This window comes from Strix uralensis, chromosome 2 (genome assembly GCF_047716275.1).
Source record: "Strix uralensis isolate ZFMK-TIS-50842 chromosome 2, bStrUra1, whole genome shotgun sequence".
Taxonomy (NCBI): domain Eukaryota; kingdom Metazoa; phylum Chordata; class Aves; order Strigiformes; family Strigidae; genus Strix; species Strix uralensis.
In genome coordinates, this window is record NC_133973.1 from 70127812 (window position 1) to 70142832 (window position 15021).

At 40.6% G+C, this 15021-nt stretch overlaps 1 protein-coding gene across 4 annotated transcripts in view; it reads left to right on the top strand.

Annotated features, from left to right (window-relative positions):
* RASA3 (RAS p21 protein activator 3) overlaps positions 1 to 13105 on the top strand; it is a 178440-nt gene extending 165335 nt beyond the window's left edge. For all 4 annotated transcript variants that reach the window (XM_074859184.1, XM_074859182.1, XM_074859181.1 and 1 more), the window contains 6 exons: positions 2960 to 3066; positions 4024 to 4106; positions 7572 to 7783; positions 8553 to 8656; positions 10473 to 10656; positions 11263 to 13105. In XM_074859184.1, coding sequence (XP_074715285.1) covers positions 2960 to 3066; positions 4024 to 4106; positions 7572 to 7783; positions 8553 to 8656; positions 10473 to 10656; positions 11263 to 11338 — 766 coding nt within the window. In that variant the 3' untranslated portion in view covers positions 11339 to 13105. The remainder of the gene's footprint in view (positions 1 to 2959; positions 3067 to 4023; positions 4107 to 7571; positions 7784 to 8552; positions 8657 to 10472; positions 10657 to 11262) is intronic.
* Positions 13106 to 15021: the final 1916 nt, after the last annotated feature.

The following is a 15021-nucleotide window of genomic DNA, read 5'->3' on the forward strand; positions in this document are numbered from 1 at the left end:
GTTCACTTCACTTCTCTGATGAGTGTCTGTCCCTAGAAGCAAGTTTGTCTATTTTAATTCTGTACATTTATCATTCTTTTGTTTTTGAAAATAAATGTATAGTTTGTAACATTTTCCCTCTAACTCTAAAACGTTATTTTTTCTGCCTCTGTCTTTCTTTTGCTCCTGTCTGATTTTTTTCTGTCTTTTCTTGCTTGGCCTGTGGCTGCTGTTGTAAGGACTCTTAAACTAACAGTAAAGAAAGTTGATGGTAATAGTTCATGCAGGTAAGATGGTAGAGGCAGTTGGTGCTTAGCTGTAGCTACTGGCTGACAGTGTGCCCTTGCTTCACAGAAATAGACTTGTCTGACTTAACTTGGGGAAGAAGTACTCTCTTTAACAATCCTGAAATGCCTGTGTAAACCCAGCAGAGAACATTTTGTTTTCTATTTCTTGATGTTGACCAACTCTTTTTTTTTCTTTTTTCCTTCTTTCTCCTTCCTTAAAACAAAAACCTGCTGTAAATAGAGAATAAAGGACGTTTATCTGTAGGCAGAGGCTCCAAGAAGCACTGAGATTTGCTTAATATTCAGTATATAGATCGAAATGAACTCACTGAAAGTGATTAAGAAGTGGCCATACACTTTCTAGGCACTTCTTAAGTAGCATTCATGTAAATTGTACTCAAGGTTAAGGAATGGCCTTCAGCTGTCTATTTTTCCTGACATTTTGCATTATTGCCATGTTATATCATGGAGAGTGGGTGGGAATTTTCACAGCCTTTGATTTGATTCTTCTCCAGATTGATTGGCTGGTTAGTGGGGTTTCTGTTTGCCTTTGCAATGTTTTTGTTTGCTTTTGTTTTTTTAATCTATCTTTGCTTCTATTAAGAATATCTAGATGGAAAGCTATAGCGTATGTACTTTTGAATGAACGTACAGTACCAAAGATTAGTCGCTGTCACTTGGGGTTTTTGGCATTGATCATGCCATCGCTGCTTAACAGCTGTCTGCATAGTTCTTTGCAAAAGGAAGAGAATTAAAAGGAGAACTAGTCCTGCCACTCTTGTAGGTGAAAGGCGCATGCTGATGCTTCCAAGAAAGGCTAAGGCAGATCCAAACTCAGATCTACCATAAACATGAGAAGAAACGGTATCTCCAGCCACCCAGCACTGAAATGGGATTCATCTTAGACTTTTTTTTCCCCTTTGTGCTTCTGACTATTTGCTCTGACTTCTCACACATTCTGTGAATGTTAGAAACAAAGAAATCCTTTAAATTGACCTTATAACTTCTGTGGCTTTGAATGCTTGTCACCTATCTGGAAAATAAAAGCACATTCTTCTCTTGGCTATGTCAGCTATGAAGAATTTAATAAAAATGTGCTCTTAGCTCTGCAGTATGGAGTTTGCATTTTTCAAAGAGGGAGGCTCTGTAGGAGTTTGCAGTTTTAAGTCACCTTTTAAGTGTTGGCATGAGAAGGAAGAGAAACTAAGTTGAAGAGCATATTGTCCAGCCCAAGGTTATCTGCTCTTCCTTTGAAATTTGTCTTAACCTTGAAATATGAAGACTACCACCAGTGGGCTTGGTGATGACCTGAATCATATGGTTTTATTAAATATTTCTCAAGAAATCCAAGAATAAGGACCGAGACAGTAACTGTCTGACCATTTTAAGAATGAGAGGTGTGTAACTAGAACTGGTTTAAAAAAAATCTGTTGCTGTATCCAGTCCTTGTCAGCTTTTACCCAGACAACTTGGAATGGGCAGCAAGAACCAGCCCAGCTGGTTACAAACAGTTAAAGTCTGAAGGGACTTAGGTTTCTGCTTGAGCTTTAAACAGACCTGCGGTTCAGTAGCATGCAATGTAGTTGTTTCTGACTGAAGATACCAGAAGCAAGAAACATGTTAGCTGTTCTAAGCATTTTAGCTCTACTGTTGAAAATCTTCAACGAAATCATTCACTATTCTCTCCGTGTGCTCTTTGTGTGCTGTATAGTGCCTTCCTACTTGATAAAAACTACTCTGTAAGTAGTTTTTACTCATTCCATTATACAATTCTGTATTTGGCACAATAGTTAATGTAATGCGTAGAGTAGCTGTTATCAACTCTCTACTGCATACGCATACATGTTTTTTGTCCACCAAAAGTGATGCTGAGCAGTATGAAGTCATTAGGCTTTCCAAAGTCACCTTGAAGCTTTTGGATGATTTGGTGGTTAGGAAGGTGGTGGATGCATCACAGTTTCTTGTAAGCTAATTCAAGTTTGAAATTAATTAAAACTGACAACTCACTAAATGAATGCCCCTCCTCTGCCAAAAAAAAAGGGGAATGGGGGAGTTCTAGCTTTCAGCTGTCAGATTTCTTTGTATGTTATTGAAAAGCGTTTCCAACTTGCACCATCAATATGCAATTGCAAGTGGAGCTGTGGAACATTCTGATTTTGTTTCTAGAGCTTGAGAGTGACTAAAGCATGTAAGGGTACAGTCCCATAGGCCTTACACCTGCCTTTTAATTATTAAACATACTCTAAACCTTTTGAGCTTTCTCATAGCTTTAAAAAAATATAATTAAAAAAGCTTGTAGAGTTAACAGGTCGAGCTTAGCAGAGCAGTACTGTGTTCTGCCCTTTTTCTGCTGTAGTAGGAAACCATTTAGCTGGATTTGTAACAGGAAAGGGCACAAACTACAGTTCAGCTAACTAACTAGAGCCCCTATATAGACTACAAGTCAAGCTGCCTGTCTTCCCCCTTATCTAGATCTGGAAAAAGGACAGGCCTAACTAACAGATGCATTAAACCTATCAAAATGTGACTTTCCTTGTCAAGATGAGACCTCAATAATTAAAAACCACTATGTGTCCCCTCCTAAAGCTTCGCAAGTGCCATCACATATGTGTGTATATATGTATGCATATATATATATATGCATGTATATATAAAATCTGGTGTATTGTAACAACTCTTGTCCTGTTTACTAGGTTCATGATCAAGAGAGCACAAGGAAGAAAACGATTTGGTATGAAAAACTTCAAGAAGAGATGGTTTCGCCTGACAAACCATGAGTTTACCTATCAGAAAAGCAAAGGTAACAAAGGTTTGCCAGTGGTTTTTTTGATACATTAAAGCAAAGATTAAACATAAGGATTGGGTAAGAACAGAAGACTGAGATCTAGATCTTGTAACTGTAACTGCACAGTGCTGGCAGGTCGGTCAGCCTGTATGTACTTGCCCCTTTTTTTAGTATGTCTGTACTGTTAGAGAAGGTTCTTGGATAGCACAGTACCCTATAAATTAGCAGAATATTTGATAGTATTTGTCTAGTGTCAGTTACCAATATCATCTCTAGGTCTCACAGTTACCTAGTAGATTGTCCAAGGAAACAAATCTCAGGATACAAATACATTACACCAGGATTTGGGTTTGTATTGAACATTCTCAGATGCATCTCAGCTTGTTCTCAGAAATTTGGTAGCGTTGACACAACTGGCTGCGGTAGGCAGGGATTCGCCTGCAAGCTTTGAACTTGCAGAAATGCGTTCACCTAATGTTGCCTTATATCAGGGATTTTGCTTTTCGCAAATTGTTCCTGTCTGTTCAGTAGTACCCAACAAATACCAGTTCCTTGCATCATATAAATACATAGGGGGTGAGAAAGATAAAGAAACATGTTCAGGTCATGGCAGTCATCATCTCACACTCAACTTTGAGATCTTACATGACCACCATCAACCTAGTTCAGTTGAGCTGACAGGAATGATTTCTTTCATTTTTACCTTCTCAGGAAATATACTGCATCCTGCTGCAGTAGTCAGTTTCTGAGAGGTTTGCTAGCATAACACAATGCAGCTGAAAACAGAAATGAACTTATGGTAACACTAAGGACCATGCTAGTAAATCCCTGCTGAGTGGAAGATTTTTTTTTTTTTCTTGTGCAGTCAAAAGGATTTTCAAAGGAACTGAATCACCCCTTAAATTAAGGGCAGAGGGTGAAGTTGAGTTGTGAATAAGTTGCTCAGTATCTGTGTGTGTGTGTGTTCCGCAGGTGATCACCCTCTCTGTAGCATTCCAATTGAAAACATTCTGGCAGTGGAAAGACTGGAGGAGGAATCCTTTAAAATGAAAAATGTAAGTAGGTCATCTTCATTAATGCACTTGTTAGGCTGGTCTAGATCCACCAGCCTAATCACCTTTTTCCCTTTTGTAACCTGGATTGGGTTTCTATTGAAAGACGTACAACCACAGCTGCTTGTTCTGTATATAGTAGCAGGAGTTTCCAAAAGTACAGCCCATTCAGATTCTTAACAGCCCAGTCAGCAGTCTTTGGATTTCGTGATCTGCAGCACACTCAGTACTGACCACTGCTGATCAGCTGTCTGGGCTCCATAATGTCAGACACAGGTAAGATGATCAAGTCCCTACCCTTTCTGTCAGACCTCTCTGTTGGGAAGAAACTGGCTGCTTACAATTGTGAAGGATCACATCTTCTTTCTTGACTATCAGGGTTTCTTTACTGGTTAATGAAAGTCCATATATATTTGGGTTAGGTCATGTGCCAAAACAACATCTGTGCTGTGCTAGCATGGTTTAGCATTTTGATTGCCACATTAGGGAATAAAATACAGCTGTATTTCTCATGCATGGAACACTACTGCCAACTTCTGTATGCGAGACATACCATCCATTGTGTAAGAACAGTTCTTAGACATGATCAGTTTAGGTGATGTTGGGAGCCTTCTTCATACTCCTCTGCCTCTAAATCTGAGTACAGTCCTTACAAAGTTTTATTTTAAAATAAACAAAAAAATAGCTCAGTGTTTTCCAGTTCTAAACATGCATCTACTACAGACTTCTTTATACACATAAATGGTTGTGACTTTTAGATTTTCTGCCTTGAAGCCTTTCCTGCCATCTACACTGCTTGTGGACACCATGCAGGGCAGTGCTCAAACCTGAAGTGAAGTACAATGCTTGACTACTCAGTATTTTCTCTGTTTCAGGTATTATTTTGGTAGCATATCTCTCTGTTAAAAGATGGCATAAGTTTCAATTCACTTACTTTTAGAGCACATCTTCATTGTACTGTAGCTGGCTCTGATGTTCATAACTCATGTTAATTACATAGGCAAAAGCAACCAAGCTGCAAAATAATTCTCAAGCTATCAGAAGGCAGCTGTAATGTGATGAACTGTTGCCAACTGTACTTCACAAAATAACTTGATTGAACTAAAAGTAACCACACAGTTGAGGTAAAATTTACTGTGTGTGGAGAGGAACTGAGCTATAATTCTGATCAACTCTTCAGTGACAGCAGTCTTAACTTATGCTGAGTCTTCTGGGCTAGAATGTATCCAAAATATCCCTTTATTGTGAAAATTTATTATAGGAAAAATACCCCTTTATTGTTAACATCAGAAACTGTGCACTATTTTGGTTGCTTAAATTCAGTATTAACCTAGGAAATGAAGGTGACTACATCTATTCTGGAAAGTAAGGTTCAGAGTCTTTCCATAAGCAGTAGAAAATACCATTATTAGCTTCCCATGCTAATATATTCCCATTTATCTTGCTATACATCAGTAGAATACTGCAGCAAGAACATAATTCTCAAAACACCACAGCAGATGTATTTGCAATGGATATTCCATCATGGGTGCTAAGTGTGATTAAAGATCCACATTTTCTATAAATATTCTCTATGTATCTGTACTCTGAATTGCATCATGTATGTCTTCCTCAGTCCTGATAAATCTGCCTTTCTGGCAGTAAAGCCAGTAGCCTTCATCTTCCTTAAGCACAGTTTGGGGGGGGTGTGGGTGGCTTTAAGTACTGTTCAGGTCTTCTGTGTTGTTTGAGAAGCAACTGGTGGTTTTGGTAGTGTAAAGGTCTTGCAGCCACTTGGAATTCTTGGCCTAGTTGCAGGCTTCTCAGTAACAGTTGCCATATGTTAGTTCACTTAGGTTGGTATCCCCTTACACAAAGCCATACTCCTTAAATCTGTTCCTTTGTTGTAATGCAGAAGGCTCCATTTATCCCAGAGGACATTAAAATTCTTTTCCCTGTAGTTCTGTCTTAACAGAGGGTTGAGCTGCAGGCTCCTGTCTTCCTTGTTCCTTCCTTCCCTATTCCTCAGACTCAAATTGCCAGTTATATCCTGGAAAGTTTTATTATTAAGAGGACTCTCTCTTTGGTGTGTATTTTGGCAGTGCTGGACGGATCACACTAGCAGCTCCTACACTGCTGTTTTGTGTTGCGCTTGTCTAATTATTGTCTTACATCTATAACGATACTAAATCCAGGGAAATGACTGTTAGAGCTTTTCCCTTCCTGTTAGAAGAGGCATTGTAGTTAAAAAACCTGTTCATTCACAAATTAACAAGTATATTTGCAAGCTACATTGAAGGATGTGCACCTAAAAGTGTCCCAAGGGAAGAAAAGATTGCCTGGTGCCAGTCTGCAACATTCTCCTGACCAGCTAGGTGCAGAATTCAGGCCAAGGCTTCAGGTCTTTGTAATAGACAAAAATTAATTTCAATTTTGGTGGGGTTTTGAGGGTTTTTTTTGGTGTGGGTTTTTTTAAGGTGTGCCTCTTTGTGGTTTTTTTTTAAAGTAGCACGGAGAAACCAGCTGTTTGGAAAATAATATTCCACATAAGGGCAGTGTAATGTCTCATGATCTGAATAATCAAATGAAGTAGAGGGGGGAAGGAATACCTGAGAGAGAGAAAAAACCCTATTAAAATTAAGTATTTGCAGAAGCTAGAGGAAATGAAGATGGTTGACACTTGGCTTTTCAAAATTTGCAGTTAACTAAGCTCAGGTTAGTGATCTTCAGTGTTTGATCAGTATAATCAAGCAATAAGCCTATGCATCAGAAACTTGCTCCTTCAAGAGGACAAAATAAATGCAATTGTGCATTTGCATTTGTGCAGGTTGCAAGCTGTTTTGAACAGGCAGGAGAGCTCTAGTTTAGATTTTCAGTGCCCAAGCCATAATGCAGAATTAATGTGTAATTATTTGAACCACCTGATGGCGATTAAAGAGAAAATGTATTGCTGTGATTTTCTAATAGCAGCTATTGTTGGGTGCAGAAGCATGGAAGTTACTAAAAGCAAAGAATCATGCTGAAATACATGTTAAAAAGACTGGAGATAAAGCAGTATCAAAGCAAAGCTGTCACTAAGGCTGGATCCAAACTTTGGTTTTTCTCTTTTCTGCCCCCTGCTGACTAACATTTCCTTTCAGCCCTGCGTTGGGTCCCTCTGTCAGCCTTCCAAAACTTGGAGCTGCAGCATCGCTGAAGTTGCATCCCTGAGGCTGACAACAAATCTTGTTGAGGCCCAACCAGCGAGTTGATATTAGCTGTTTGTAAATCATCTCCTACAGGAACAGTATCTTACTCCTTGTACCAGGTGCAAGGTCTTTGTTGTTTTAAGGGCACATTTGCTGCTTGGTTTTGTGTTGAAAGGTATTTATTGGTGCATTCTTTTAGTATGCTGTGTTTTTCCTTGAATAAATCATCAGTCTGAGCCCAGTCTTATGTTCACCATCTCATTCTGGTGGTTTATTCTGTGGCTTATTTCCTTATTTGCAGATGTTCCAGGTGATCCAGCCTGAAAGAAGAGTCCTGTATATCCAAGCAAATAATTGTGTAGAGGCCAAGGACTGGATTGATATCCTCACCAAAGTTAGCCAATGCAACAAGAAGCGTCTCACAGTCTACCATCCCTCTGCCTATCTTAATGGCCACTGGCTTTGCTGTAAAGCTACTGCAGATAATACTCCTGGCTGCACGCCCTGCACAGGGTAAGGACTGGTAACATGGTGTTGGTCTAGCTGTTGCCAGGGATAGGTGCATCTCTGCAGTGTGACTTGCAGGTATGCAGTTACCAAGAAGATCTGCCAGGTGCACAGCCGTTGTGGTGTTTTCAGAGGCCATCTTTATTGTCATTTCTGATACTGTCAGTATCTTTATATCTTGGTCAAAATGATGAAATTTTTAGAGTTCAAGACATCAGTAGCTGACTGTGGGATAAGATTCTTTGGTTCCGATCATCTGTCATTAGTAGAAATGTCACAAATCCCTTCAACATCCTGTTTGTAAATTCCTGCTTCTAGATTTAATTCTAAACTGATGTGTTTCTAAGGGGCCCACTCATGCTCTCTGTTAAATGAAAAGGTACTGTCTGGTTCGTAGGAAACTATTTTCATCTAAAATGAGAGCAGCAACAGGTCTGTAGTGGTAGATAGTCTCAGAATATAAGACCTGGAGGGACTTCAGTGCTTTGGCTCCTCCATCTGGTTATAGAAGACTAATTCACCGAAATGTCTGGATACTGATACAGCCCTCTCTTTCAAGTCAGAGTGAAAGCATGCTGGATAAATCTAGGCATAAAGAAGTTTGAACTTGTCTGCCTTTTCTTTTGGGAAAAAATAGGAAGTTTTGAGCTCTTTTACATACAATCTGTTGGCTTTCATGAGTACTCGATTTTACTTTCATCCTCATTAAGTGCTTTTTGTGCCATAACATACTGTTTAGCATATAACTTCTTCCTCTCTTCCTGATGCCTTACAGAGGCCTTCCAGCAAATATACAACTGGATATAGATGGAGATAGAGAAACTGAGCGCATCTACTCTCTTTTCAACTTGTATATGCCAAAATTGGAGAAGATGCAAGGTGAGGATGAAAGATCGTTCCATCTTTAATACACTTAGCAAGGCAGAAATACTTGTGAAAAATTGTATGTTCTAGCTAGACCAGCCTTGCGAATCACATCCTAGAACACAGTGGTCATTTTTTAACTTGTTTCCCCTTCTGCTGTCTTGAGCCAGTTGTGTGAATTATTTTTGGTGCAGTGTGCAGCCTCACAGTCTGTACAAAGTTCTTTGCATAATAAACAGTTGTTTGAAATACGGTCTTAACCACAGCATCCTAAAATAGCGTAAGCACAGAGCATTGCTTGAATGCTCCGAATTGACAAATCAGAATGTGCAGTAAACCAGAAGTTTACTGATCCTGAAAAGAAGCACCAGCGAAGTTGAGGTTTCAGTGGAACATGGTTTTGTGTTACCAGAAGTCATGTGCACATTCCCTGATTCAGATCCCAAGAACAGGCTGGATGCAACTGCTTTCCTCAGGAAGGCTTTTTCAGAATTATCAGTGAAAGATGATCTGTGGATATCTATGAAATGTTGAAAAGTGAAGTTTGCACTAGGGAATCCTCAGGAGCTGAGGGAAGCAGAGATGTGACATGAAGAATAAAAGAAAGAAGAGACAGCAGAGGAAGTTGGTACTGGTAGGCGTGCCAAGAAAAGTATCCGGTATACACAGTGCCAGACTTGAAATCCCAACTTAGCGCAGGGAGTGGCAGGGAAGCCTTCACTGTGGCACTGATCTTTAAATAGGACTTTATTTTTTAATATGAGATAAGCCAGTGGTGTCAAACACACAGATTGGAAAGCACTTTAATCCATTGCTGGCCGCCATGCAGTTGCAAACTTAAGATACCCACCACTTCCGAGCTGTCTGAACCAATGCCCAGCTTTCCCCTGTTCCGATTCCTCACTGCCAGAGCCAGCATCAAGTTTCAGTGTCCGGGAAAAGGACACAGGTCTGGTGCAGACAGTGCAGCAAGAGGAAGGTAACTCAAAAGCAGAGACTGAGGCAGCAGTAAAGCTAGACAGCTAGGGAAAAATAGAGACAGAGTAAAATATTCTCTCTCCCCTTCTAATACGCTCGGCTATGATGCGGAAGGAGATCAGATGGTGAATGTGTTGCAAATGTTCATGTGTAATCAGTGTCCTGATCTCTTAGCCAGGAAGGCTCCCTGGTAGGATAAGAAGGTAGTATGACTTGCCCCTCCTTAGGACATGTCCTTAAGCAGGCAGCCAGGCAGTAGTCATGACCTATTCTGCTTATGCTTGTTGTATGAATCTTTTAGGGGTAATGTGGTAAAACAGCTTCTGTGACTACTTCAACCTGTAATTGTTTTGAATTCAGTCTGTTTTGCAGTGCCATATGTGCTGCTTAGCTGCTGCTTAGGGATGGGCCCTGTCCTTCTGACAAAATAACTCTTGACTTCATGTGGGCCAACCCTTCAGCACAGTGGCAGTTAGGCTTGTGTCAGAGTTCCCAAAGTGTGTGCATGGGCACCGTGCTAGTGGTAGCTGAGATGAAAGCATTGCCTGTGCAGCAAAGGACAGCTTCACACTAAGCCAGGAGCAGCTGCCAGGCTGGCTGCTGTTTCCTTACAAGACGAGGAGGAGGGAGCGGTCACGGGACAGCCTCTGTTCCTACCAACAGCCCAGCAAAAGGACAGGGAACTGCTCCTTCTGCTGTTGCTGTTGCTGTCAGCCACAGTTCTGTGGTGGTCATACGGAAGCAAACCAAGGAACTGTATGAACCCTAGACTGAGTATTTTTAGTCTGCTTGTCTCACTTTTTTTTCCCCTGCCTATCTGGCACTATTCTCATACTTTGTTTTTTTTCCCCAGAGGCCTGTGGCAGCAAATCTGTGTATGATGGACCTGAAGAGGAAGAATATTCTACATTCATCATTGATGACCCTAAGGAAACATATAAAACACTAAAGCTGATTATTGAAGGTGTTGGAACTTTAGAGCAGGAGCATGCTCAGTATAAGAGGGATAAATTTAAGAAGACAAAATATGGAAGCCAGTGAGTATAATGGGTTGTCCAAACAGGGGAACAGTCCTGAGAAATAGTGTTTCCCCTGCTTATGTTCTGGCTTTCACCGTAGTCATATTCAAAAAAGATCCTGCAAATACATACAAAGTAGGATTGTGATGTAGGACTGATACCACAATATTTTAAAGAACTGTAAGGAATATTTAAATGCTTATTTTTTAATGCAGTTTCATTCATAAAAATAAGCATGGGGTTTGTTTTGTTGGTTTGGGGTTTTTTTAAATTTTGAACCTGTGCTTGTGGAATGAGCAGTAAGTACCAGAAGATACATGTACTTACCAGCTTATTTTAGAGAGTTGGTTTAAAAATGGGAAGAGTGGCTCATACAGCCACATGACTGTATTTTGTGTACACATAAATAAAGGAGCATTCTGCACATGACTGACAAAAAAGAGGATACATTCAGTCAGTCGGTTCTTCTAGTTCAAGTAAGACGCAGTATGAGCATTACAATTGCAACTTTGAAAATCAAACTTAGGGAAAAGGTTTTGTTTTTTCACTTCCTGTTCTGCCATTTTGATGTCCTGACAGAAAATTCTATGTATAGTACTTTTTCCTTTTTTTCTTTTCTTTTAGAGAACATCCCATTGGTGACAAGAGCTTCCAGACGTACATCAGGCAGCAGTCGGAGATCTCAGCACATTCCATATGAAGTGTAAAGGAAATCACAGGACAGTGCTGAAGGGTCGATCAGTGAAGCTAAACAGCAAAACAAAAGGGAAGCCACACATGTAGCAAAATGTATGGATAAGCGTCAAGCGTACAAACTTTGAGACTTGCTAAACATATTCTCTTTTCAAGAAACTGTTATAATAGTTGCTATGCACTTTATTCATCTGGTTATTGACAGATGATAAAACTCTGCCTTCTAGGCAGTTGTTGTCATGTATTTTTAAACTTGCTTTGGTTTCTTGGAATCTAGTGATCAGTTCAATGATCGAGGTGTGTGGACTACATCTTGACAACTCCCATGCAATTCCTTATGTTTTGGAAACCAAGCATGCTGCTAATATGCAGCATTTTCTAGAAGGTTGTTACTGTTTTTTGTTCTTGTTAAACGTATATTGCCACACCCCTGCGTGCTCTCTTAGGAAAAGCTTAGTAACACTTTACTTTTAATGCCTGCATTTAGAAAAGAAGCAGAGAAGAACCCTCTGGTGTAATCTCTTGCATTGTAGCTTGTATTCTGAGCAGGCCAAGGAGCAGGCCTTTTGTTTTTACAGCAGCATAATTTTTGCTAAATGTGCACAGTTTTTAATAGGAATTCAGATTCGAATGGTACTCTTGATATTTTTGAGATACAAAGTCATTTCTCCAGACACATTCAGCAGACTTTAGTTTTGAAGATGCAATCTCAGCGGTATAATAAAACTGACTCTCATGAGTAAGAAAGAAATGAACTTATGTCAAAGCTACATGTCTCTCTTATACAGTCCAGTGAATAGTAATCTTTGAAAGTCTGCCAACTGAAAGGCAAGGTAAGCTGATTTTTGATGACCTTTTACCACCACAGCGAGAAGGACGAATAGACTGTGAGTCTGGCAGCTGACACACACTGAATCCCAGGCACAAAAGCCGTCAAGATGGGTTTTCTCTGAAAGGATGTTTAAGCACTGGAGTCCATGCTATCCTAGTACCACTTGCTTTTCTGGAAAATAGATTTCTACTTTTCCAAAAATATTTTTAAATACTTTTTTAAAGAGACTTTTAAAAGGATATTTAATGTATTAACACACATAACTTGTTAATATTCTGAGTGTAGTGAAAATGGAATGAGCTGTGTATCTCACTAATACCAACAAAAGTCATTAAGGAGGGGAATAAAGATCTGATAAATATAAGATACATATTTATGTATGCTGTTTAGTTGTACACCGTAACTTTCCTCTGTATAAGGGTCTGATTTACAAACATCTAGCTTTGATGTCATGAAAGCCTGCATGATGGACCTTAAGCTTCTGTGGGGTAGAAGCTAGTGTTCTTGTTTTAAGCTGAATTGGAACAGAAAGCATTGAACTATCAGTTTAATGTAAAGATATCTATATCTTTGCTTAAAGCGTTACAGAGTAATTCTTAACTGTGTCCTCATTGCATCTGACATGATTTAAGATGGCTGAAGTACTTTGAATGCCTCTGTTTGTTAGTGATGCTCTTAGGAATGAGGTTTTCTTTTTGTTTGAGTATGTAGTAGACCACCTCCTAGTAGATGATAAATGGTCTTTTATTCATCTTCACCCAGCAGCCTGGGGAAAGGGAAGTAACGAAGCATTGCAGAGATGCATTTTGGACTCCAAGCTTTTAGCTGCCATGAACTGCAATTTTTAACATGTATTTGTAACTTAATATGGTTTATAAAATACTAATGATCTGTAATGTGTGTTGTACTTGCCAATTAAAAGGAATGTTTTATTTCTGAAAATTGTGTGCACATTTGGAGTCTGTTTAGATTCACTGTGGCCATGGGTGTGCTTGTTGGCACAGCATCTGCTGTTCAGAGTTGGACCGTGGATGGAGATCCTTGTGAGTGTAAACCAACCCTTGCTGGGGCTGCTGACTCTCATCCTCACTCCTCTGCCCATCCCCACCGCTTGCCTTGGGTCAGCATTGCACCCGTGGGACTCTGCAGTGAACCAGATCGGGCACCTGAGCCAGCCGTAAGCTGCTCTCAAAGAAAGCAGTTATCGCTCAGCTAGATCAGCATCTTGAACTGGTTCCCTGTGTTATTACACAGCTGCTGCTGCTGCAAGGGAGGGGTGAGACCATGCTGAAAGGACAGGAGGAAAGAGTTGAGAGCACAGTACCATGCATGCATATGGGCTCAGGGACCTACGGAACTACCACCTTCTGAATAGGACCTGTTCTGTGGCAAAACCTTGGGCATGCTGAGGTTTGTGCAAGTCAGTCTTCTGGAGCTTACCAGTCCCCTCTGGATACTCGTGTGGATTAAGCTTTGGCTCCAAGATGTTGTGTGACGAGCTGCACTCACTGGTTCTGTTGGGGAGTGTTTGCAGGAAAGCCGGGCAGCAGCCCCTCTGGGATAGAAAGCTCTTGACCAGTTCATTCAGGTGTGTTAGTCTAGCTTGTGTTCGGGGTAACTCCCACTGCTGTATTGCGCATCTCTGTCGCCAAAGCACAGGTGTGCGTTTCTGAGAAACTTCTGGAGAAGAGCTTCTGCAGGCACACTCTAGTTGAGTGGCAGTAGTGGTTTAACAGGTAGACCACAGTCAGGAAAGAAAACCAAACCGATGGTGGCAGACACATCTCCTGTGTCTTGGTGAAGGGGAACTCGACTACAATTACGCAAGTGTGTATTTTTGTTGAGGAATTGTAAAACTTGTTTTAGAAACAAACAAGGTTTTAAGGTAGTAAACTGACATATGATTTGTAAGAAAAGAGTAGAGTTAAATGTAATGCCATTCCCTGGTCTGTCTCTTTTCTACTCAGTCTCCTCCAGTGCATACAATCATTTTGTTCTCCTGCTAACATGTCTTAGCTTAAGTCGATAGGAAATCATTGAAAACTGCTTTTTCTTACAGTATAATTTCATTAACAGGGTTGGTGTGCGGGTTGTGTTAAAACCGGGCTTCCAATGCTTGCTTAGCCTCTGTCTCCTGTCTGTCTGCAGCATGTTTCTGATGATGTCTTCTGAAATACTCAGCAAATCCTGCCCACAAGACAGATGACTTGACAGGGACACTTGGGACAGCATCCCTTATATCTGGAATGAAGAAAATAGCATTAAAAAAAAAAAGCATAGCCATAAGTAAGCATGTCAGGTCAGTTTTCTTTCCTTCTCTCCTCTACCCCAACCTGAAAGGCAAAAAAAATTATTTTTGACAGAAAAAAATTTAGAAGCCAAGCTGTTCTCTCCTGAGACTCCTGACGCCAAAGATGATCCTCTGCCTGTATTTTCCCTTGCTGAACCAGCACACTGGAGCAGGGCTGACCTGGCGACAGGACCCAAGTGGCCGCGGTCTGTGTCCATTCCAGTTCAAAAGGAGGTCGTGTCTCTGGCCAGGCAAATGTCTTTGTGCATTTCAGAAGTAGAGAATGCAGACCGTGAGATTCGACTGTGAAACTGCACACCCGAAGTCAAGATTCCCCTTAGAGTTTTCTAAGGCAATGGATGAGAGTTTAGTTGACAGATAAAATCTTGTCACTTGTGTGTGCATGTTTTCTAGGTGGATGGAGTAGAGATGGAGCGCAGCTGCTGCAGTGATGACAAATCACTATGAAGACCTTTTCATGCTGTGGCTGTTGTGTCTGAAGCTGTGCTGGAGTGCAATCGGTTGGGCAGCAGGAGTGACGAGCCTTGCACGTGCCAATGATGTCTCA